This window comes from Piliocolobus tephrosceles, chromosome 10, assembly GCF_002776525.5.
Source record: "Piliocolobus tephrosceles isolate RC106 chromosome 10, ASM277652v3, whole genome shotgun sequence".
NCBI lineage: Eukaryota > Metazoa > Chordata > Mammalia > Primates > Cercopithecidae > Piliocolobus > Piliocolobus tephrosceles.
In genome coordinates this window covers 65,606,885-65,633,038 of record NC_045443.1, presented here as the reverse complement: position 1 = coordinate 65,633,038, position 26,154 = coordinate 65,606,885, and the positions used below count along the sequence as shown (strand labels likewise).

Genomic DNA, 26,154 nt, shown 5'->3' with positions numbered 1-26,154 from the left:
CTGGAGTAAATGCTGTATAGATTCATAGATTGTTTCAATTTATAGGTCGGATTCTTCTTCTGTATCCTCAGAAAAAGGAGGCCGGCTTCCTACTCCCAAGCTGAGAGAACTTGGTGGAATCCAGAGGACTCATCATGATCTCACTACTCCAGCTGTTGGTAATCAGCAAACACCGTGCAGTTCTTATTTAACCTGCTTTTTCTACATGATAATTTAGTGTAATTGAAACTATCATCTCCTTTATTTTTCCAGGTGGTGCTGTTTTAGTGTCTCCATCTAAGATGAAGCCTCCAGCCCCAGAACAGAGGAAAAGAATGACCTCTCAGGATTGTTTAGAAACTTCAAAGAATGATTTTACTAACGTAAATATATTTTGGGGAAAAAATTATCTCATCTGTGACTAATTATTGTAGACATGTAATAAATGAATGATAGGTTAAGAATTTAGAGAATTGTGGCTATCATACGAGGAGATGATACTGTTAACCTACTTTTAGTAAGGCAAAAGTCTTGACATTTTTTCTGTTAGAAGCATTGTGTTTCTGTTGATACACTTTCAACTTTGTCAGTAGTGACTCAACAGGAAGAGAAAGAAAATAGTACTTTTATTGAGCATCTCCTGTGTGGCAGTTGTATTCCAGCTATGTTCCAGGCATTGTTTTAGTGCTGGGGATATAGCAGAGAACAAACAGACAAAAATCATGGCCGTCATTGAACTTACGTTCTAGTGGAGGAGAGAGACAATAAACAAAATAACCAGGTAAAATACACAGTATTTTAGATATTGATTAGTACTAAGGAGAAAAATAAAGCCGCTGAAGTGAACAGGAAGTGGTCAGGAAAGTCCTCAGTGCGAGAGTGGCATTTAAGCAGGATCTGATAAAGGTAAGGGATTGACCTGTATGCGGATCTGGGAAGGTCTAGGTGACAAGAACAGCAAGTGCAGATCCCTTAGGTGAAGGGGGTATCTGCCTCCCTGAGGAACAGCTAGGAGATCACTGTAGCTGGAAGAGAGAGAGAGAATGAGAGGGATAGCAGTGTTGATAATGGGTTCAGAGACATAATGGGGTGCTAAATTGTGTAGGGCTTTGTAAATCATAGCAAAGATATTGAATTTTTTTCTGTATGCAGTGGGAAGCTATTGGAAAGGCAGAGGAGTGGCATAATATTACTTAGTTTTTTCCCAAACTGTGTTGAGAATAGATAGTAGTAGAGCAAGAGCTGGTGCATAAAAACAGTTGGGAGTCACTTACTCTATCCAGGCAAGAGGTGATGGTTGTTTGGACCTTGGTGGTGGCAGTCAAAGTCATATGATAAAGTTCAATTCTGGATATACATGGAAGGTACAGCCAACAAGATTTGCTGATGGAGAAAAATTAAGGGTGACTCAAGATTTTTGGCCTTAGCAATAAGGATGGAGTTACCATTTAACTGAGTTGGGGAAGATCAAGAATTCCATTCTGGACACACTAAATTTGAGAAGCTTATTAGACATACAAGTAGACATGTTGAATAGGGAACTGACTATATAGGTTTGGAGTGTAGAGGAGAAGTTGGGCTATCGGTACAGATTTGAGGCTCTTTATAGCTTAGGTGAGTCAGGTATTTAAAGTATTGAGACCGGAGGAAATCATCAAGGGAGTGGGTGTAGACAGAGAAGAATAGTTGCAGACAGGTAGGTCTAAGCCCCAGTTTTTTGATATTGGGAAGTTGAGGACTAGTCAGCAAAGGAGACTGAAGGAGAGCAGCCAGTGAGGTGGTGACAGACAGGAGACTGGTATCCTGGAGGTGTCAAGGAGGAGGAGAGTCAATGCTACAGATAGGTCAGTAAGATAGGACAGTTGCTTATTGGATTTAGCAACACGGAGGTCATTGGTGACCTTGATAAAGGGCAGTTTTGGTGGAAGGGAGGAACAAAAGCCTAAGTGCAAGTGAATTCAAGAGGAAAAAGAGGAGAAGAATTGAAGAAAGCTGCCATAGATAATTCTTTGAAGTGTTTCTTTTCCAAGAGGGGAAGCAGAGTAATGCAGGAGTAGTTGGGAGAAGTAAGATCAAGACGGAAGACATTACAGCATGTTTGTATGTTGACAAGAATAATTTTGGAGAGAGAAAAGCTGATGATGCAGGAGTGAGGGGAAAGTTGTTGGAAAGATGCTCTTGAGTAGGAGAAAGGGCTTAGGATCTGGCGGAGATATGGAAGGGTTGGCTTTAGACACTGACTGTTTATTTTTACAAGAGGGAAAGCGGAATTCATGGGCACTGCTGATGAATGTAGGAAGATGTGATGGCAGCTTTTGGAAAACCTCTTCTTACTGCTTCTTGGTGACGTGTGAAGAAAAGTCCTTGCTGAGAATAAAGCTGGGGAAGATGTTGGAGATTTGAGGAAAGTGAAGGCATGAAGTAGTCTTCTCAGAGAGTGGGAGAGTGAGTGGGCCAGGGGATTGTGGGATATTTTAGGCCAGTGTTAAGGGGCCATTTTAGGTTGGTGGTCACAAAGTTGGCGGAAGACCAGTCAGGAAGGGTTGTGTGCCTTTCTCCAGCAATGTTTGGCTGCAGAGGTGCAGCATACTTTTATCAGATAGAGAGTTGGATTTACCTAGGGTTTGAACTTGATAGAGTCAGAGTGTTGCATTTACCTAGGGTTTTCAACTTGTCATGAGAATAAGACAAAGTGAGAAAAAGGGGAATGGAGTTAAGGTATATATGAAGAAGGGATTATAATGAGTTGGTGAGGGAAAGACACTGGGACTTGAGAACAGTGCAGAGGTGATAAGATCAGTGGATGGATGGTCTAGGTAAAATAAAAGACTTGTTGGAATTGGGGCACCCTTGGGGATTAGTCTTAAAGTTAGGAAATGGTGGTTAGAAATGTAGATTATGGAGAGGTTGCATTTACCAGTAATGACAAGGCTTAGCAATAGGTGTAAGTGGTTGGAGTAGAATAGAGAACATTCAGAGAAAAGGTTGAAAATCTATAGGGAATGTTGCTGATGGCTGTTTGTGAATTTGAGTACAAAGTAGGAGTTTTCAGGGTTTGGGAACAGGTGGGAGATGGGATCAGAGTACCCTCTACCTCTTAATCCCCAGTGCTTAGAACAGAGCCCAGCTCATAGCACGTAACAGATGGAATGAATGTTATTGGAGTGACAGAATATCTAAACTATTTCCTGTTGCTTATGTATACATTGGTTTATTAAAGGAAATGTGACATTAGGAATACAGTCAGAGGACTCATGAGAATCAGATCTTAGTGGACTGTTACACTCCTCCTGAGAAATCCAGGCTGCCATCTGGAAGGTGTGAGCTTTTAGGCAACTGTATACACACAGCTGATTCAGCCAAAATGAGTGACTAATCTATATTTGCAACTGGATTTATATGTATTATTTTCACTTACTGTGGAATTAATTTATTGAGTAATCTAAGTAGAGTAATATCATTCCTCAGAATGTTAATGCCAATCTCTGTCTCACTGTGCGTACTGTACACTTTTAACATTTTAATTACCAACTCCTCTAAAATAAGCAAGTTTCTGGCCTGATGCGGTAGCTCATGCTTGTAATCCCAGGACTTTGGGAGGCCAAGGTGGGCGGATCACATGAAGCCAGGAGTTCAAGACCAGCCTGGCCAACATGGGGAAACCTTGTCCTTACTTAAAAATACAAAAATTAGCTGGGCGTGGTGGCAGACGCCTGTAATCCCAGCCACTTGGGAGACTGAGGCACAAGAATCACTTCAACCCAGGAGGCGGAGATTGGAGTGAGCTGAGATCACGCCACTGCACTCCAGCCTGGGAGACAGAGTGAGACTGTCTCCAAACCAATAAATACATACATATGTACATACGTACACAAGTTTATTATTGACAACTTGATTGGATATCCTTCCATGTGAATTTTCTGCGACCAGCACTACCAGGGACTATACCTGGAGCTAGCTAGCTTTGGTTATTTCCCAGTGTCTACCCCTTGGTTACTGGTAGGCAGAGGAGTCACTAAACTTTGATATACACATCAGTTTTTCCCCTTATATTCTCTTATAGAAGCATTGATAAGAAATTACGTTATTATTATGTATAAAATTAAACGTGTAGGTCATTCAATTTCCAATAAATTATCAGTATGTACCAAAACTTTAGGGTAGAATTCTCATATTGGTTTGATCATCAGGAAGCATTTTCAAATTTAAAATTATATTAAAAACCCAAGCATGGATTTGCTTACTTCATTCATTTAACAGATTTACCCATATGCTGTGGCAATGATAGTGGATAGAAACAGACATGGTACATAATCTTAGGAAACCTGCAGTCTGGTAAGATACATGTTAAAATCACACACAAAAAAAGTGAAATTAAAACTAATAAGAGTTTCAAAATACAAGTATTTAGCGCTATTCTGGAAGGAATTGGCCTAATCATGGAGATCAGAAACCTTCTTGGAAGTCAATGATGCTTCTTTGAAAAAGTCATAACTGAACTAAGATAAAGGAGAAAAGGAAGCATTAACCAGGAAAAAAGGATGGGGAGAAGGAGCATAGCATATGCCAAGATCTTGTGGAGAGAAAGAAGGCAGAGTTTGAGGAAACAAAGACCAATACAGTGTGTGGCAGGGAGTCTGGTGCAACATGAGGCTGGAAAACATAGCAACATAGGGATTTCTGTCATTATCTGAAGAGCAATGGGAAGCCATTGAAATATTTTAAGTATGGGAATTGTGATGGATATATGTTTTCAAGATCTGTCTGGCTGCCATAGGAGGCAAGAGTAGACTGAATGCCCTTAAAAGGCCATTGTAGTAGTCCACGTAGGAGGTGTTGGTAGCTTGGATGAAGGAGGGGAGAAATAGAAGTGGATGAAACTGCACAATTGTGTAAGGGGAACAATGTTAAGGCTTGATGCTGGGTTGGATAACAGGGGATGAGAGACAGGGATGCCTGCTAAGTTTCTAGCTTGCCCAACAAGATTGATGGAGGTACCATGCACTGAGCAAGAGAACTCTGGACAAGGAACCTCTTTGGAGGGGTGTTTTATTTTCATTCATTCAATTCAATATTTAATAGGCTCTTAACAAGTGCCAGGCACTGTTCTAGGATCTGGGGATTCATTAATCAGTCAAAATCCCTGCCTTCATGAAGCTTACATTTTCACTGGGAGGAATAGACAATTTTTAAAGAAAATACTTTCACATAGTAGTAAGCACTGTGAATTAAATAAAACTACATATCTCTAAGGGATGGGTAAGACAGCTTTAGTTTGGGCCATCAGGACAGGCACCTCTAAGGAGATGATGTTTTAACTGAGACCTGACTGATGAGGAAGGTGCCCATGCTGATATCTGGGGCAGAGAATGTTTTCCAGTTAGAAAGAACAGGGACCGGCGCAGTGGCTCACGCCTGTAATCCCAGCACTTTGGGAGGCCAAGGCAGGTGGATCACTTGAGGTCAGGAGTTCGACATCAGCCTGGCCAACATAGTGAAACCATCTCTACTAAAATTACAAAAATTAGCTGGACATGGTGGCGCGTGCCTGTAGTCCCAGCTACTTGAGAGGCTGAGGCATGAGAATTACCTGAACCTGGGAGGCCGAGGTTGCAGTGAACCCAGCTCGCGCCACTGCACTCCAGCCTGGGCGACAGAGTGAGACTCTGTCTCACAAAAAAAGAAAGAAAGAAAGAACAGGAAGTGCAAGTGTTCTTCCCTAGGGCAAGAACCCAGAGAGATTAAGAATGTGGCTGAGACTAGAAAGGGAGGCCAAGTAAGGATCTTAGTAGTTCTTTTTTTTCTTTTTTTAAGTTTAATTGTATATTCACTTTTTTTCTTTTTTTTTGGAAACAGGGTCTCACTTTGTTGACCAGGCTGGAGTATAGTAGTGCGATCTTGGCTCACTGCAACCTCTGCTTTCCAGGCTCAAGCAGTTCTCATGCCTCAGCCTCCCAAGTAGCTGGGACTATAGGCGCCTGCCGCCACATCTGACTAATTCTTGTATTTTTAGTAGAGATGTGGTTTTGCCATGTTGGCCAGGCTGGTCTTGAACTCCTGGCCTCAAGTGATCCACCTGCCTCGGCCTCCCAGAATTCTGGGATTATAGGTTACAGCCACCACATCTGGCCCACTTTTTGCTTTTGGAGACAAGGTCTTGCTGTGTTGCCCAGGCCCGAGTGCAGTGGTGCGATCATTGCTCATTGTAGCCTCAACTTCCTGGGCTTAGGCAATCCTCCCACCTCAGCCTCCTGAGTAGCTGGGACCACAGATATGTGCCACCATGCCTGGCTAATTTTTGAAAAAAGTTTTTTGTAGACTTGGGGTCTCACTGTGTTGTCACACTGTTCTCAAACTCCTGGGCTCAAGCAGTCCTCCCAAAGTGGAAGGATTACAGGCTTGAGCCACTGTGCCCAGCCTGAATTTTATTTTAGATTCAGAGGGTTCATGTGCAGGTTTGTTACATTGATATATTGTATAATGCTGGGGTTTGGGCTGTATTGAACCCATCACCCAAATAGTGAACATTGAACATTTCATTCTTTTTTATGGCTGCGCAGTATTCTATGGTGTGTATATGTACCACATTTTCTTTACCCAATCCCCTGTTGATGGGCACCTAGGCTGATTCCATGAGTTTGCTAATGTGAATAGTGCTGGAATAAATCTATAAGTGCAGATCTTTTTCACAGAATTATTTCCTTTGGGTAGATACCCAGTAGTGAGATTTCTGGGTTGAATGGTAGTTCTAGTTTTAGTTGTTTGAGAAATTTTCATATTGCTTTCCACAGGGGTTGCATTTCCTTTTCTCTGCAGCCTTGCCAACATCTGTTGTTTTTTGACTTTTTGATAATAACTATTCTGACTGGTGTGAGGTGATATCTCATTATGGTTTTGATTTACAACTCTCTGGTGATTAGTGATGTTGAGCATTTTTTCATGTTTGTTGGCTGCTTTGTCTTCTTTTAAAAAGTGTCTGTTCATGTCCTTTGCCCACTTTTTAATGGAATTGTTTTTTTCTTGTTAAATTCCTTATAGATTCTGGATATTAGTCCTTTGTCAGATATGTAGTTTGCACATATTTTCTCCCGTTCTGTAAGATGTCTGTTTACTCTGTTGATAGTTTCTTTTGCTGTGCAAATGCTCTGTAGTTTAATTAAGTCCCAATTGCCAATTTGTTTTTGTTACATTTGTTTTTGAGTACTTAGTCATAAATTCCTTGCCTTAGCCAATGTCCAGAAGAGATTTTTCTAGGGTTTCTTCTAGGATTTTTGTACTTTGAGGTCTTACAGTTAAGTCTTTAATCCATCTTGAGTTAATTTTTATATATAGTGAGAGGTAGGGTTCCAATTTCATTCTTCTACATACAGCTAGCCAGTTTTCCCAGCACCATTTATTGAATAGGGTGTCCTTTTTCCATTGTTCATTTTTTTGGTCATCTTTGTTAAAGATCAGATAGCTGTAGGTGTATAGCTTTATTTCTAAGTTCTCTTTTCTGTTCCATTAGTGTATGTGTCTGTTTGTTTACCAGTACCCTGATGTTTTGGTTGCTGTAACCTTCTAGTATAGTTTGAAGTCAAGTAATGTAATGCCTCCAGCTTTGTTCTTTTTTTTTTTTTCTTAGGATTGCTTTGGGCCCTTTTTTTTGCTTCCATATGAATTTTAGAACTGCTTTTTCTAATTCTGTGAAAAATGACATTGGTAATTTGATAGGAATTGCATTGAATCTGTAAGTTACTTTGGGACAGTGTGGCAATTTTAACAATATCGATTCTTCCAATCCATGAGCGTGGAATGCTTTTCCATTTGTTTATGTCATCTATAATTTCATTCAGCAATGTTTTGTAGTTCATGTGGAGATGAACTCAAGGAGATAACCTCCTTGGTTAGCTGTGTTCCTAGGTACTTTATTTTTGGGGGGCCATTGTAGCAGGACTTTATCCTTGATTTTGTTCTCAGCTTGAATTATTGGTGTGTAGAAATGCTACTGATTTTTGCACGTTAATTTTTGCATCCTGAAACTTTACTGAAGTCATTTATCAGGTCTTTTGGAGGGATTGTTATGGTTTTTTTAGGTTTAGAATCATATCATGAGTGAACAGAGATAATTTGACTCCCTCTTTTTCTATTTAGATGCCTTTTGTTTCTTTTTATTGCCTGATTGCTCCGGGTAGGACTTTCAGTACTATGTTGAATAGAGGTGGTGAGAGTGGGCATCCTTGTCTTGTTCTTAGTGGGGATGCTTCGAGCTTTTGCCTATTTAGTATGATACTGGCTGTGGGTTTGTCATAGATGGCTCTTATTATTTTGAGAGGTATGTTCCTTCATTGCCTAGTCTGTTGAGGATTTTTATCATGAAGGGATATTGGACTTTATCAAATGCTTTTTCCACATGTATTGAGATGATCATATGGTTTTTGTTTTAAATTCTATTTATCTGCTAAAACTATTCCCCAAAATCAAGGAGAAAGGATTTCTCCTTAACACATTCTATGAAACCAGTATCATCCTGATAACAAAATCTGTCAAGGACACAACAACAACAACAAAAGAAAACTGTAGACCAATATTCCTGATAAACGTAGACACAAAAATCCTCAACAAAATCCAATCAAACTGAATCCAGCAGCACATCAAAAAGATAATTCATCACAATCAAGTGGGGTTTATTCTCTTGGATGTTACTCTAATGTCACTGAGAAACCTCTGGAATATCAGAAGCAACAAAGCAAACAGGATATGCTTCAGAGGGTAAATCCAATCACTGTGGCTCCTCAGTGGAGAATTGCCATACACAGGGCTGAGTAGAGCAGTGAGACCTATTGGCCTTTTGAGGCTTTAGGCTCAAAAACAGATCGCAGAATCAGTTATGTTAAACCTGGGAACCCCATGTCTTTTATTTTACAGGTTTCTTTCAGGTATTTTCAGCAATTGTAAAACCAATTTGACAAAGATCACAAATTTTGTTCATATATATAGAAAAAGGAAAAAAAAAGAACAATTTATTTGTATTGTCCTAAGTGATACTTGTTTGAAAAAGAAAGCAAGTGGAAGATTTGTGGTTTTATCCTACATACTGATTTGAAATATGTTTATTGGTTGAGACCAGCAGCCCTAGGCCACTTTGAAGCAATAAGCTCTACAATCACAGACAAAGATATCTAAGTTTAGAAAGCAGTGTTTTGAATGTTACATTGATAGAATCAAAGATAATAAGTGAAGGCAACAATTACAAGAAATTATCAGGAAAGTTTGGAACTGTATTTGATTTTACTGGTTTGCCTTCTTTTGTTTTTAATTTAATTTAAATTTGTTCTTTTTTTAAATAAATAGAGATGGGGTCTTGCTATGTTAACCAGGCTTGTCTTTTTTTTTTTTTTTTGAGACGGAGTCTCGCTCTGTCGCCCAGGCTGGAGTGCAGTGGCCGGATCTCAGCTCACGGCAAGCTCCGCCTCCCGGGTTCACGCCATTCTCCTGCCTCAGCCTCCCAAGTAGCTGGGACTACAGGCGCCCGCCACCTCGCCCGGCTAGTTTTTTGTATTTTTTAGTAGAGACGGCGTTTCACCCTGTTAGCCAGGATGGTCTCGATCTCCTGACTTCGTGATCCACCCGTTTCGGCCTCCCAAAGTGCTGGGATTACAGGCTTGAGCCACCGCGCCTGGCTACCAGGCTTGTCTTAAACTCCTGGCCTAAAGTGATCCTCCCATCTCAGCCTCCCAAAGTGCTAGGATTACAGGCGTGAGCCACTGCATCTGGACTATTTTTATTTTTATTTTTTGAGACAGTCTCTCTCCGTTTAGTACAGTGATGCGATCATGGCTCACTGCAATCTCTGCCTTCCCAGCTCAAGCAATTCTTGTGCCTCAGCCACCCAAGTATCTGGGATTACAGGTGTGCGCCACCACACCTGGCTAATTTTTGTATTCTTAGTAGAGATGGGTTTCACCCTGTTGGCCAGGCTGATCTTGAACTCCTGGCTTGAAATGATCCTCCCACCTTGGCCTCCCAAATTGCTAGGATTACAGGTGTGAGCCATTGTGTCTAGCTAGCTGCCTTCTTTTAAAAAGTAAAATTGTTAGTGACTTTTAGAACAGTGATACATAGTCATTGTGGAAAACAGCAAATACTGACCAAACTAAAAAAGTAGGTAAGTATCTTACATGTACTGTTCAGGGACATCCACTGTTAAATTTTTGAGTTATTTAGGTATATATGTATTAGAATATTTGGTTATTTATTTATCATACTGTAGAAAGGTTTTATAATCTATTTTTAGTGCTGTTGTGAACATATTTTCACATCATGAAATATTCATAATCTTATTTTTATGGAGATGTGCAATCTATAGTTACACCATAGTTTTTAAAAACCAGATGCTTATTGTTAAAATCTAATTTTTATTCAGATTTCTATTGTTATTTCTTAATCTGTTTGAAGAAATCCTGTAAAGAAATCCATCCATAGCTACATTTTTCTTTACATTATTTTGTGTTTGTAACTACTCCCCAAGTATTATTGTGTAGTCAAATAACACAAAATTTTAAGGCTTCTGTGTGTTTTGCCAGCCCCCCAGAAAGATTGTACTCCCAATAGCAGTCTATGAGATTGCCAATTTCTCTACATCCTCGTCAGCTCTGGTATCATTGTTCTTTTAAAAATTAATTTTTGAAATTTGGTACGTGAAAAGTTAATATCTCAGTGCTTTCATTTTATAGTTGATATTTAGTAAGGTAGAATATGTTTGCTGTTTGTGATTTGTGTGTACAGTATATGAATTGCTTATTCATACCCTTTTTCTACTTTTAATTGGGTTTGTGTTTTTCTTACTGCTTTTAAAGAAATGTAGCAATGATAATTCATTGTCAATCATAAAAGTTGTATATTTTTTCCAAGTTCTGCATTTTTCTTTTAATTTATAAAACGTCTACGTATTTTGTTTATATAGCCAAGTCTGTTCGTCTGTATCATATCTTCCCCATATAGAGGTTGTATAAATTCTCTCATATTTTTTCTTCTGCTTTTTGGTTATATTTTTTTGCATTTAAATGTTTGGCTTATTTATTTACATAGGCATTTACTACACATAGGCATCTTTTTTTTTTTTGTCATTTAGAAAGAAAGTCGTGCTGTATCCCTACTGACTTCTCCAGCCGCTGGTATAAAAACAGTTGATCCTCTGCCTTTGCGGGAAGATTCTGAAGACAATATCCCCAGATTTGCTGAGGCAACTCTTCCAGTTTCAAAAATTCCAGAATACCCAACAAATCCCCCTGGACAGTCACTTTCTCCACCGCATGTTCCATCCTACTGGCATCCCTCTCGTCGAATTCAGGGCTCTCTTAGAGATCCAGAGTTTCAGCACAATGGTAATTATTTTGGTTTTAATTTTTTGTCTTTTAAAATAAATTGTTATACTGATAGGTACAAAGGCTAAGAATGCACTTTATATTAATAAATCACTTATTTAGTATTTTTGGTTAGTGTATTAATAAGATTTCTTTAAATAGGAAAAATCCCTCTTTGGGATGAATTGTGCTGCACCTAAGTTCACTTTTTGCTGTTGTATATGTGTGAGATATCTCTCATGTTGTTATTCATACACAGAGGGAATCCACTAGATAGATGCCAGTAGCACCTCTTCTCTGGATGTGACAACCAAAAATGTCTCCAGACGATGCCAAATGTTGCCTGGGTGTAGAATTCACGGTCAGAAATGACTTTCCTTTAGTTTTAGTAGGCATTGCTCAGCTCTTTTCTAGCTGTCATCGTTAATGTTAAGAAGTCAGATGCTGCTTTTATTCTGGATCTTCTATATGTGATGTTTTCTTTCTGGCAGCTTTTGAGATCTTCTCTTCATATCTAATGTTCTAAAATTTTGTGATGTGCCTCTGAGAGAGTATTTTTTTTAATTCATTTTGCTGGTACTCCATAGACCTTTCAATCTGGAAAATTCTTACTTCTGGAACATTTTCTTGAATTATTCAGTCAAAAATTTCCTCTCCTGGCCAGGCACAGTAGCTAACATTTGTAATCCCAGCACTTTGGGAAGCCAAGGCAGGCGGATCACTTGAGGCCAGGAATTTGAGACCAGCCTGTATCATGGGCCACATGATGAAACCCTGTCTCTACTACAAGAAAAGTACCTGGGTGTGATGGTGCACGCCTGTAATTTCAGCTCCTTGGGAGGCTGAGGCATGAGAATTGCTTAAGTCTGGGAGGCAAAAAAAAAAAAAAAAAAAAAAAAATCTCTCCTTTCTCTGTTTCTTCTTTCTAGGGCTCCTATTCAGATATTGGACATGATTTTATTTTTTGTCTTACCTCTCCTATTTTCCATCTCTGTCTTTAAATTTGAAAGGTTACTAATTTTTATCTTCTATCTTTTCTGCTTTAAAAAATTTTTATTTCAATTGCTTTTGGGGTACAGGTAGTTTTGGTTACATGGATGTATTCTATAGTGGTGAATTCTGAATTTTAATGCAACTGTTACCCAAGCAGTGTACACTGTACCCAATATGGAGACTTTTATCCCTCCCCCCACCCCAAGTCCCCACAGTCTGTTATATCACTTTCTATGTCTTTGTGTCCTCATAGCTTAGCTCCCACTTATAAGTGAGAACATGCAGTATTTGGTTTTTCATTCCTGAGTTACTTCATTTAGAATAATGACCTCCACATCCATCTTAGTTGCTGCAAAAGACATTATTTCATTCCTTTAAATGGTGGATTAGTATTCCATGGTGTTTGTTCCTGTTTCTCTAGTTCCTTGAGGTGTGATACTAGGTTGTCAGTTTGTGCTCTTTCAGACTTTTTAAGGTAGGCATTTAATGCTATAAACTTTCCACTTAGCATTGCTTTTGCTGTATCCCAGAGGTTTTGATAACTTGTGTCACTGTTATTCATTTCAAAGAATTTTTGAATTTCCATCTTGATTTCATTGTTAACCCCCAAATCATTCAAGAGCAGATTATTTAATTTCCATGTATTCGTATAGTTTTGAGGGTTCCTTTTGGAGTTGATTTCTAGTTTCACTCCACTGTGGTCTGAGAAGATAGTTGGTATGATTTTCTTAAATTTATTGAGACTTGTTTTGTGGTCTGTCATGTGGTCTGTTTTGGAAAATGTTCCATGTGAAATGATGAGAAGAATGTATATTCTACAATTGTTGGGTAGAATGTTTTGTAAATATCTGTTAAGTCCATTTGTTCTACAATATTGTGTTAAGTCCATTGTTTCTTTGTTGACTTTCTGTCTTAATGATCTGTCTAGTGCTGTCAGTGGAGTATTGAAGTCCCTCTCTATTATTATGTTGCTGTCTACTTCATTTCTTAGGTCTAGTAGTAATTGTTTTATGAATGTGGGAACTCCAGTGTTAGGTGCATATAAATTTAGGACTGATTGTAATATCTTCTTATAGGATTGACCTTTTTATCATTATATGATGACCTTTGTCTTTCTTTAGATAGTTGTTGCTTTAAAGTCTGTTTTGCCTGATATAAGACTCCCGCTTGCTTTTGGTTTCCATCTGCATGGAATATCTTTTCCTACCCCTTTATCTTGAGTTTATATGAATCTTTGTGCGTTAGATATTTGGTTTGTGGTTTTTAATCCATTCTGCCATTCCATATCTTTTAAGTGGAGCATTTAGGCCATTTACATTCATGTTAATACTGAGATGTGAGGTACTGTTCTATTCACTATGTTAGTTGTTACTTAGATACTTTGTTTTTTCCGTTGTATTGTTTTATAGGCCCTGTGAGTTTTAAGCTTTCAGGAGGTTCTCTTTTGTTGCATGTCAAGCTTTTGTTTCAAAATTTAGAACTCCTGCTTAGCATTTCTTGTAGTGCTGGTCTGGCAATGACAAATTCCTTAGCATTTGTTTGTCTGAAAAATACTTTATTTCTCCTTCATTTATGAAACTTAGTTTTGCTAAACTAACAAAATTCTTGACTGATAGGTATTCTGTTTAAGGAGGCTAAAGATAGGACCCCAGTGCCTTCTGCCTTGTAAGGTTTCTGCTGAGAAGTCTGTTGTTAGTCTGATAGTTTTTCTTTTGTAAATGACCTGATGCTTTTTGCCTCACAACTGTTAGAATTCTTTCCTTCATGTTGACTTTAGATAACCTGATAAATATGTGCCCTGGTGGTGATCTTTTTGCAGTGAAGTTCCTAAGAGTTCATTGAGCTTCTTGTGTTTGGATATTTAAATCTCTAGCAAGGCCAGGGAAGTTGTCCTCAATTATTCCCTCAAGTGAGTTTTCCAAACTTTTAGCCTTTTCTTCTCCCTCAGTATCACCATTTATTCTTAAGTTTGGTTGTTTACATAATCCCATATTTCTTGGAGACTTTGTTCATTTCATTTGATTCTTTTTTCTTTATTTTTGTTTGATTGGGTTAATTCGAAAGCCCTGTCTTTGAGCTCTGAAATTATTTTTTCTGCTTTTTTTCCCCCTTGGACCTGGCATGTAGCTATCTTCTACTTGTTCTAGTCTATTTTTGAAACTTTCCACTGCATTTTGTATTTCTCTAAGTGTGTTTTTTGTTTCCAGATGTTCTGATTGGGTTTTCTTTATGATATCTCTCTGGAAAATTTTTCATTCATATCCTGACTTTTTAAAAATTTCTTTATGTTGGTTTTCACCTTTCTCTGGTAGCTCCTTGAGTAGCTTAATAATCAACCTTCTGAATTTGTTATCTGGTATTTCAAAGATTTCATCTTGGTTTGGATCAATTACTGGAGAGTGAGTGTGATCTTTTGAGGGTACTATAGAACCCTGTTTTGTCATATTACTAGAATTACTTTCTGGTTCCTTTTTTAGGTGCACTATTCTAATTGTCCTCAAATTTATTTTTTATTTGACTATATGTGTTTTTAAAAAAAAAATTTTCCCCTCTTAAGAATGTGACTTTAATGATTATAATTTGTTATAGTTTAATTTGGTTCTTGGTGCTTTTACGGGTTAAGAGTATAAGTTCTTTGGTTATAGAGAGTCTTTGTATGATGGCTTCCTCAGATGCTGGTTGTAGTGGCTGTGTACTCAGTGTGTGGGCGAGTTCACTGTCTCCTGTGGGGCTGGAATGGCAGAGATATCTTGAAGCTTATCTCATTCCCCTGTGGTTTGTACTTCTTTATTTATTTAATTTTTCTCCAGTATTTTCTTTACTGAGTTGATAGTTCAGGTTTCAGGCCATTAGGGGAGGTGTCCCTGGGTAGGAACTTATTGTAGCTAAGGCAGGTGGGTTAATGCAATACCCACTGGTGGGCACAGGTCCCAGCCTTGATGAAGGTGGCTGGTGGAGCGCTCAGATGCAAGGAGGTCTTATCAGGGTGAAGGGTGAGAGCCACCTCAGCTTCCCTGCCAGGCCAGCAGGAAAGCTATCCACCTCCTAGCCTCACTCATGTCCCAGTGTCCCAGCTATTCAGATCAGACAGGCACCTCTTTTTGTCTGTAGGAATGTTGATGTTCCAAGTGGATAGGAATTGTGACTCTGCCTGTCATGCAAGCCTGCATCTGGGGAGTGCTCCTCCTGTAGGCGAGCAGTCACCCTGAAGTGTTCCAGGAAGGCTGTCTATAGGCACACCCATACCGAGTCCTGTGGGAGAAGCCCCAGCTGTGTCTGCAGTGGTGGACAAGGGGAAAGAAGACCCCTTCTCCAAGACCCTTCATGAGCACTAAGGCTGCCTGACTGTTGGGGTGATGGGGTAGACTCCCTACTGAGCCTAGCACTGCAGTTGTGTCCCTGCTGAAAGAAACTTCCCACCAGTGGAAAGATCTGGAACTCCTGAGATTCCTTGGTTGTAGATAGGCTTAGGGTGCTGGCTTTCTTGCATGTTGGTTATAATAGTAGTGAACTTGTCATGTAGACAGATTCAGGACCACTGGTTAGCTAGGGTGTTGCAGGCAGTGGTGATAGCTGAGGTCAGGCCCTGGTTTTCTCCATTCTGGGCACAGCATTATTCTACCTAGAGATGGTATAATGGCCTGTCAGTTGACCTCTAAACAGGAGGTGCTGCTTGCAAAAGAGCACCAGCTGCAGTAGTAGCAGTGGTATTTGAGCTTGCCCTATGTTGCCCAGGGGAGTTATTCTGGCTTCTCACACCTGGGCAGGGTTATAAAACTCCCCAAAGTTTATGTCCTTTGTGTTAAGCTGTGGAGGGGTACAGCCAGGCAGGGGATGGGTTAACTGGGTCTGCTCTTTGACTCTCCACGTGCCATCTGTTAGTTTTTTAAAAAGATTTTTGCTTTTTTTAATTTCTAAGAATTTTTTAAACATTGCATATTCCTTTTATACAGCATCCCATTCTTATTTCATGAATGGAATGTTTTATCTCTTTGAAGAGGTAAATGATATATATAATGCCTCTGTTTTGACTATAGTACCCTTGCCCACTGTTGAACCTGGTATCCTTCAGTCAAAGTAGTTCTGGTAAACTTTTGGAGACGAAACTTCCATGTCTCTTTTGGGAAAGAGGGAACTGCCCAGCTGTGCAAATTTAAAGAAGGACCTAGCATATTAACTATTTTTGTAAAAGGATTTTTAGTCAGTTTCCTAGTTCAGTCTTCCCTTCACTCCAACTTTCAGTGGTACTCAATACTCCCAAACCCAGAGCCATTGGGGAACAAGTTGGTTGTTTCTTGGTTTCACTCTTCTGCTGGCTTAAAATTCCACTTACTTGGGTATAGTTATACATACACTCACTGCCCTTCCATTTGCTTTCCATGTTCCAAAAAGTTTCTTGGTGTCTTATTTGCTCCCATTCTCTTTGTCCTATGAGTTTGTTGTTCTTGTAAATGTATGTATTTAATTTACCATCTCTAATCAGAAGCCTACTACATTTCTTTAAAGTTAGATCAATATTATCATTGGAAAGAATATTAGGAAGTTATCCATAGTTTGTTTACATGCTTGCTAATAAGTGCATTATAAATTATGATTGGCCCTTTTATGGTAATTTCTTCAACCTTTACTCACATGTAGGTTTGAAAATTAATAAAATTTCTGACAGCCTACTTTTACTAACAGTTTAGAATATAATTGAGATAAGCTGTTCAGTGGCTTTTGAAGGATAATTTCTTCTGCCTTTTTTTTTTAAGTAGGAAAAGCAAGGATGAACAATTCGCAGTTACCTCAGCATGAAGCCTTTAATGATGAAGGTATTTCAATAGTCACATAACATAAAAGTTTGAGTTCTAGTCTATGATATAGCTTATGAAGTACTTCCACAGATTTTTCCTTAGATCCTTGAAACCCTGTAGGGGGAGGGAGTGAAATTACCCCCATTTTCAAATGAATAAGCTGAGAGTAAACTGGTAAAATATTGTTCTAGGGCAAACATATAATAAGAGATTGTGCCCAACGTCACAGCTGAGGTCAGTGTTCTTTCTCTTTTTCCACCTTGTCTAGCTGGGGGCTCAGGAATTTGGCGTAGCGTTACATCCATCTTTTTAAAAAATGCCTTGGGAGGCCAAGGCGGGTGGATCACGAGGTCAGGAGAACGAGACCATCCTAGCTAACATGGTGAAACCCTGTCTCTACTAAAAAATACAAAAAAATTAGCCGGGCGTGGTGGCAGGCGCCTGTAGTCCCAGCTACTCGGGAGGCTGAGGCAGGAGAATGGCGTAAACCCGGGAGGCGGAGCTTGCGGTGAGCCGAGATTGTGCCATTGCACTCCAGCCTGGGCGACAGAGCGAGACTCCGTCTCAAAAAAAAAAAAAAAGCCTATATATTTTTGTCAATTTTCAATGGTCAAACAAATACATGATTAGAGAAAATTGACATTTTTCTTCTTTGTAGTTTTGTTTTGTTTTGTTTTGTTTTGTTTTTGAGACAGAGTCTCACTCTGTCGCCAGGCTGGAGTGCGTGGCGCGATCTCAGCTCACTCTGCCTCCGGGGTTCAAGCAATTCTCCTGCCTCAGCCTCCCAAGTAGCTGGGATTACAGGCACCCGTCACCACACCTGGCTAATTTTGTATTTTTACTAGAGATGGGGTTTCACCATGTTGGCCAGGATGGTCTCAAACTCCTGACCTCATGATCTGCCTGCCTTGGCCTCCCAAAGTGCTGGGATTACAGACATGACCCACCATGCTTGGCCTTTTGTAGTTTTTATTCTGACATTTATTTGCTTATAATAGTGGCAGGAGGAACTTGAATTCAATATGAATAATTGAATCACTATTTTAATTCATCCTAAGTAGTACGGAATTATTGAACTTATAAATTTTGAATTTGAAGTAAATTTAAATTTCATACTCTGTGTCATATATTAAAGACTTTGCGTTTAGCATGTTTAGGACTTTTTGTTATAATTCATTGAGCTAGAAATCAAGTTGTATGTTTTGAAATGCAAATAAATGTCTGGCAACTTTGAATCCAGTCCTATTTTCTTTCTAATGGAAGAATAGGGTCTATATATAACCTTATAAAACACTTGCTTACTCAGAATGAGGAATTTCAGTACTAATGAAGGGTAGCATATTAAAGTCAAACATTATTTCTACATTTAGTGAGATTATTTTAGAAATGTGATGTAAATACCATGTTAAGGTATGGCATTTTGTTTTTAAAAAGTTTAGAAAAGCTTTTTGCTCAGAATAGCTGTGCTTTTTAAAGTAGGATAAAACAGTATTATGATGAATTATTTTCAAGTAATACTGAAATCATAGGCCATGTGCTTTGTTAATGACAGGATTTCAGGAAGGAAAAAAAATTTAACGTTAAATTTTAACATTAAAAGGTTTGATGTCTATGCATGAAAAACCTGTAAAACTACTGTCAGGTATCATGAGAATGTTAATATCTTACATTTCAGTAGATTACTTTTTTTTCTGACTGACTTGACATTGATACACAGTTTGATGCTTTTAATTTTCTGTTATATAAAACATAATATTTATTTAATAGATATTTTTGACACTGAATATAATCTCTGGATTTTTTCATTGCAGATGAGGACAGATTGTCTGAGATTTCTGCTCGCTCTGCAGCTTCTAGTCTCCAGGCTTTTCAAACTCTGGCACGAGCTAAGAAAAGGAAGGAGGATTTCTGGGGTAAAACATAAACCTAGTTGAGTTGCCTTTATCTAAGGAAACATTGGCATAATTTTTCTTCATTGCTTACTGTGTTAAAACTTTTGAGTGTTTGAATTTTTTCCTAACATTTTCTACTTTGAAATATTTAATTTCCAATAGAACAGTTTACTCGGAAATTTTTAACATAGGCTTATACAAATTTAACTTTTAATAAATTCTTTTTACATCTATCCCAGACTACAAAGACATAGATTATTGAATTCTTCACATGTTGTAACTTTTGTAATAGGTGTCATGGATAGATTTTTCACCTATCCAGAGAATATTCTAAAAAGATAAACAAAGTGAAGTAAAAGTTAAGATCCCAGTGTGAAGTATATATTTCCCTAAGATTTGATATCTGTATCTTTATAATTGATAATGTTGTAAAATGAATTTGTTGTTCCTTTAACCTTTGCTGTAGTGTTTCTTTTTATTTTAGTTCCTTCTATACGTGTTTGCAGTGTTAAGATAATTGTACTTTGAAAACACCAGCTGTACATATTTTTCTTATGTAACAAAGTTGGCTGAAAGATATGTATATTTTTGATCTTTGAGTGTATTCTATTTGTGTAAGGACTTTGGCTTACATTTGAATAATGTCTAGCTTTTGAAAACTTACCTGTATAATGGAGAATTAAAACTCGGTAGACATTTTGAAATAAAAATTGATCAAGTGTGTGGCTTCTCCAGAAAGTTATTACATGGAACAAATAATTATCTTTTAGAAGAATTCTACTCATAACAGGTTAATGAAAAGATATACTTGTTTTGCAGCTGTCAGAATGGAATGGAGCCAAGTCTATGATATTTTCGCACAAATGTAGGACAAAGAATTTGCAAGGCAGACTCATTTACAGAAATTTAACACAAAACTTTTTTACTGTATTTCTTCACTCACAGGACATGTTCTGTTGTCATACTGTTTATCTTGCAAATCATGATAAATTTAAGTTTCTAAAAATACAGATTTTACAACTATGTTACGTAAAATCTTTACATAATACATAGAAAGTACTGAAGCTAAAAATACAGAATATTCATGCTTATTGATTAGAAAACAAGTGAACCATCTGTTCTAAAGTGATAATTTGGTCAAAAGTGCATTTACAAATCATTGGTTCACAATAAGTTTGTTAAAGATCCTACATTATCATGAGGTTTTAAAGAACTGTAGGCATACAAATATTTGCCTATCTTTCACTGACCTTTAAACTAGTTTGTTCATTAAAGGCTACTAAGGCATTAAATATGAAAATAAAAGTTTGAAATTAGAGTATAACTGGACTTTAGAACACAAATTGGCTTCTATACATATGTGTACTGAGGTATATTAATTGTAAAATAGGTTTGGAACTTATCTCTCTAGACAATAGACATATCATTGTCCTCTTCCTCAAAGGTTGATTAGTCTAGTTGGTTAGGACGGAGTTTTCAATGGCTGACCACTGATGTATGGTAAAGAAGTTCGAAATTAGAGCTGGCTTGCAAGGGATTTTGCATAACTCAGTCTATTTTGTCTAAGCTGTAGACGTAAAATCTGGGTACACCCATTAGAGTGATCAAACCACATGAACTTGATCTATCAGGTGTTAGATGGATTAGGATATAGTTCTCATGGGGACAAGGTCATGACCCCAGTCTCCATGCAACTATTTAGCTCTGCAGTTATTGACTGCTTCTGTTAAAAACCCTATTCAGTGGCCCAGGGGAGAGAACAGTGTTGAGGGCCCAGTAGAGTTTTATTGCTCACACTAAGGGCAACTCAGACGACATGCATTTGAGTTGGTGAGTAGTCTTTGTTACATGATAACTGCCTCTTGAGATTTGCTAGTATTCAGGAGCTGGGATTGCTAATTCAAATTTTTATTAGTTTTATTAAGGCATACTTTATAATAAACTGCAATTGTTAAAAAAATGCAGAGCTTAATGAGTTTGAATAGATGTACACATCTGTGAAACTAACACCACAATCATGATACATTATGTTTCCATCACCCCAAAAGTTTCTTCATGTTCTTTTGCAGTCAGTCTGTCCTTCCACCCCTGGTCCCCAAGGCAACCAATAATCTGCTTTCCGTTGGTATAAATTAGTTTACAGGAATTTTGTATAAATGGAACCATCCTTTATGCCTGGCTTTTATTCAGCGTAATATTTTTGAGAGTCATCCATGTTTTGGTACGCATGTTGCCTCTTAATGTATTCACTTGCTGGTGGACTTTGGGGTTGTTTTCAGTTTGGGACTGTAATGAATAAAACTGCTATCAGTATTGGTGTGCAAATCTTTGTGTAGATATGTGCTTGTATTTCTCTGCAGAATATCCAGGTAATTCAGTTTTTATTCACCTTGAATATAACTGCTGCTTTGAGTATACAGTATATACCCAAATAAATATAAACTGGTAGCTTGATCTTTTTGTCTAAATTAATATCTCACAAGCCACACTGGGGAGCCAACCGCAGAACTGCAGTGGGAAGTTTTTCTAAAGTGCATACACCTACCTGCTCTTTTCCCTGCCCCTCCCCGTCTTCACCCCAGGTGTTGAGATTCTCAGTGTATCCATGTTTGAGAGCCCTTATAAAAATGCACCAAAACACATACATGGGAGGTTTCGCACATTAATTTCTAATCTCATCTGTGGATCCCCATGGAATTCTGAACTCCAAGTTAACCCTTGAAGGATGGTTTTGATGATTAAGGATAAATAATATGATAAATATGCTTGGTACATAGGAGGAAATGTTGCCAAGAGATTTAGTATAAATATCCTCATTTTACAGATGGGAAAACAGACTTAGCTGAAATAACTGGCCCAAGATCTCAAGGCTGGTGAATTAAATCTAGGTCTCCTTACTCGAAATCCACCCACGCTAACTCCTTTGAAAGTGTGTATGCTAAAATTGCAAGTCCCTCTGTGATTCAATTCTCTCTCTGGTTGATTCATTTGCGAGTTAATTTTCCACTTTGCCTTCTTGGAAGATAAATGTCTACCTTTTCTAGTCGGGAAAGAGTATGTGAGCATTGAATTTTTGTACAAATGGATTCAACCAGAATGAAAGCAAATTAATATTTAAAACAAGCTTGTCCTTATGTAGAGCAGCAGTGAGGTTGGCTACTTAGGGAGCTCAAGGATGGATTATATATTTTTGTTATAATTGTGCATGCACATATCAGACATCCAGAAAATATCCTGACTTCTAGAAGTTTACCAAAGGAACAAATAATGTAAAGTAGTAGATGATCCCAGAATTATTTCTGTTTGGTTTTGGGATATGTTTTTGGTACTTTTACATCTGATAGTGGTAGTCATGTTAGGGTGCTCAGAGCCCAGTCTGTCAAACCACCATCACTCAGTTTCCCAGGGTGATTCTGCTGACAGAGACTACTCCAGACCAAACAACAGTCTGTGTCATTGGACTAGCTAGGGTTGTGCACCAATAGGTGCACCAATAGGTTGTGCACCAGACCCCATGTCTGGTCACATGGGGTCTCTGAGAAGCCAACTTGCCCCATGAGCTTAACTCATGGACTAAAAGCAGGCTACTGATCTCTTCAGCTCCATGCTGATGAACTTTCTTGCTAATGTTGACTCTGCAATCTAACCATATGTGTCTTTCTCCCATGGCAAGTGGAGGCACAGAAAGACCCAGCCCTTTGCTCTCAGGCTTAGAGCCAAGCTTCTTTAAATCCTATGTCATGTTTCATTCCCACCCTACAGCTCTCATACAGGAGGCAGCTGCCCATCCTGCGACTCCTGCCACGTGGCAGGTAAGAGCAAAGGAACAGTCATCTTAAAGATGGCATCCATTTCTCTTCTACGAAGTGCTCTACCCGTTAGTCTCCATCCGTGGTTTCATTCTGCCCTATATCCATAAAAAGCATATCTGGAAATTGAGAAATGAGGACTTGGGGGACACTAAGCCACCTGTGGAAATCAGAGCATGAGGCCAACAGGTAGGGTAATGTTTGGGGAGTTTACACCAATTCAAACCACATAATGGACAATTTAGATAATGCTGGGAAATTGTTCGGTTTCTCCCCTTTACAGTCTACATGCCAGTATTATGCTGGAGCTGACTCATGGCCAATCATTAAATATTGAAGAATGTTGTGAGCAAGTTGTTAAAGTTATCAGTAGTTTGAAATTGGCCATGGTGGGAGTATTTACACTACTGAAATCAACCAATGCCATGAATTAGGGCTTCTCCCATTTACTGCGAGGTGGTTTACAAGCTCACCACTAGTTACTACCTCAGTCTCTTCTATTCTTTCCATATCACTTGCCTGACAGAGAAAACAATCTACTTCAGAAAACCAGCTCAAGATAAACGGCTTTAATATTTATTATACCACTTACACATTCCTTGGCTTATAAAAATGGTTTGGTTTAGTTTCTTTCCTTGGCTGAAGTCCATCTAGAAAATAAAAACAAGCCACAAATAACAATAGACTTACAGAGGGAGACTATGCAGAGACGGCCTAGGAATCTATATGTGTCATCTTCCAGATGATTCTCGTAGGTAGTTTGGGAACAACTGGCTTTGGGGTTGTAGTAGCCTATGTTCAAATCCTAACTCCACCTTGAGCAAGCCAATTGAACTTTGAACTTGTATTCCTCATCTTGCAGATGGGGGTAACTCACCAATTTAGTTTTCAGATTAAATGGCATAAGGTCTGTAAAGTTTTCATATATGCTATTTAAATGTTACTTCAAAATGTTTAGTTTTATTATGTTGGCAAATTTTCATTAAAACAACAAGAAAACAAGCCTTGTTTTAGAGAGGCTAAGGTTAAATCTAACAAGCAGGTGACAGGGTACCCTGAAATCGTGGCCTCTCATCACAGACCTATCAGTTGTGACCTACATTCAGCTTACCCAGAGGCAGTTTCAGGTAGGGGTGCTGAAATGATTTGTCTATTTCCGTTATGTGGTAAAGCAAAAAAAGACTGACTACAGTGTTGTGACTCAGCGACTCTAGAAGGTGGAACTAATTACCTGATATATGCGAACGATATTAGCGTAACCATGAATTGGAGATGTTATCAGGTTTGAGTCAGGAAATGCAGAGATAAAGTACCCACGATGATTACTGATGAAAGGAAAGATAGTCAAGGTTGGTCCCTGAATGAATGCGTGCCCAATATCAAAGATTTCCTATGTTTGCTGCCAGTTTTTTTTTAATAAGATGAATTAAATAAAACTCAGTTTTGTAATTTTAAGAAGAAAATATAAACTAACCCAAATGCCACACATTATGGGAAGATGTAGGCGCTTTACACTCATAACTTAACAATAGTCAGTTTGGGCATCCCAGGAAAATTTTGCCCACAGTGAGTACCTTAGTATTCAAGGTTCCTGTCAAAAAATTATTCAGGTCAAAACAGTTAAGGTTCTGGGGAAACTGAAAGAAAATTGAAAATAGGTTGTATGGCAATACTAAATTTTGGTTCCACAAGGAACGAGTAATATTATAAAGTTTAACTTGTAATTTTGCAAAGATGAAACATCGGAAGTGCTTTACTAATTTGAAAACATACACCTGGCACTAACAAATACCCTAGCATGGTCATTTAAATCAATTACTGGCCAGGTACGGTGGCTCACACCTGTAATCCCAGCACTTTGGGAGGCCTAGGTGGGTGGATCACGAGATCAGGAGTTCGAGACCAGCCTGGCCAACATGATGAAACCCCCATCTCTACTAAAAATACAAAAATTAGCTGGGTGTGGTGGTGGGGACCTGTAATCCCAGCTACTCGAGAGGCTGAGGCAGGAGAATTGTTTGAACCTGGGAGGCGGAGGTTGCAGTGAGCCGAGATAGCACCACTGTACTCCAGCCTGGGCAACAGGGCAAGACTCCGTCTCAAAAATAAATAAGTAAATAAATAAATAAAATAGATAAATTACCATGAATCGTTGCTGCTAAGACTTTAAAAACATTATGGATCAATACACTAAACATGTCAGTTTCTTTTGTCAGAATCAAAATGTGGGGACCCAAACAATTTTATTCAATTTATTTTAATGATTGAAGACATATAAAAATACAGAATAGTAGAGACATATATCCATATATATAGTTCTTTAGTCACTACTTAATAAAAATAAAACTTGGAAATGGTGAATATTTTTTATTAGAGAATCTTCTAGAAAAATATCTGATGACCCTCCTTATTATACAGATCTAGTGGTTATTTTCATTCAGTAATTAAAACTGCCTGCAAAAATTCCAGACATTTTCTGCTATGTACAACACATTAATCTTAGTATCTAAGTAGAAATCTGTTTAATCTTAAAAAGTCAGTCACAAATTACAAAATAATTTACTAGACAACCAGTTTTTTCTTTTTTATTTAATTCCATATAAGGAGAAAGATTAGCTTCTATTGATACTTCAGGAAATTTTAGATTTTCTGTGACAAGTAATTTCCATTTCCTCTTCTCTCTGAACAACAGCATAGCCAGCGAGTCTTACTTTTTCCCATGCTAGGTTCCCTTCGGTAAACTCTATTTCCTAGTTGCTAACAAAAAAAAAGCCCATCTAAGCCACAGTAAAATATATGAGTTGCGTGGCTTGTGTGTGTGCATGAGTACATGTTCCCATGTGTGTTAATGACAACACCAACACACTACCATTGTGTCATTTACCGCTGTTCCTTTGTGTGCACTAAAAGACAAAAACATAACGAATTTTTCCTTCTGCCAAACCAACCTGCTTTAAGGAATATTTGCCTTGTCTTTGCCCTTCCGGTTTTCCATAACAAGCATGGAGCACATTCCCTTTTGTGTCTAAGGCACTGGTTACTCTAGGACTCCAGAATTCACCTTTTCCTTGGCCTTTGTAGGGCATCTCAAATCTAGACATGGCATGACACCAACTCATATGTGTTTAGAATATATTCACTCACCATATATTCCTGAGTAAATGATTCAATCTCCACAAGTCTCTGTACCATAGATTTTCTTTAATAATCTTAACAAGACCACCAAGGAGCTAGAAAAAAGAATCAGCCACAAATGTTAATTTTTTTTTTTTTTTTTTTTGGACGGAGTCTTGCTCTGTCACCCAGGCTGGAGTGCAGTGGTGCTATCTTGGCTCACTGA

At 38.4% G+C, this 26,154-nt stretch overlaps 1 protein-coding gene across 6 annotated transcripts in view; it reads left to right on the top strand.

Annotated features, from left to right (window-relative positions):
• The window catches only part of MDM1 (Mdm1 nuclear protein), a 38,297-nt gene extending 18,571 nt beyond the window's left edge, over positions 1-19,726 (top strand). For 4 of the 6 annotated variants that reach the window (XM_023195326.3, XM_023195323.3, XM_023195327.2 and 1 more), the window contains 5 exons: positions 46-158; positions 253-362; positions 11,093-11,345; positions 17,072-17,131; positions 18,925-19,726. In XM_023195326.3, the coding sequence (XP_023051094.2) occupies positions 46-158; positions 253-362; positions 11,093-11,345; positions 17,072-17,131; positions 18,925-19,037 (649 nt within the window). In that variant the 3' untranslated portion in view covers positions 19,038-19,726. The remainder of the gene's footprint in view (positions 1-45; positions 159-252; positions 363-11,092; positions 11,346-17,071; positions 17,132-18,924) is intronic. The other 2 variants (XM_023195324.3, XM_023195325.3) reach the window with 2 other exon arrangements.
• Positions 19,727-26,154: the final 6,428 nt, after the last annotated feature.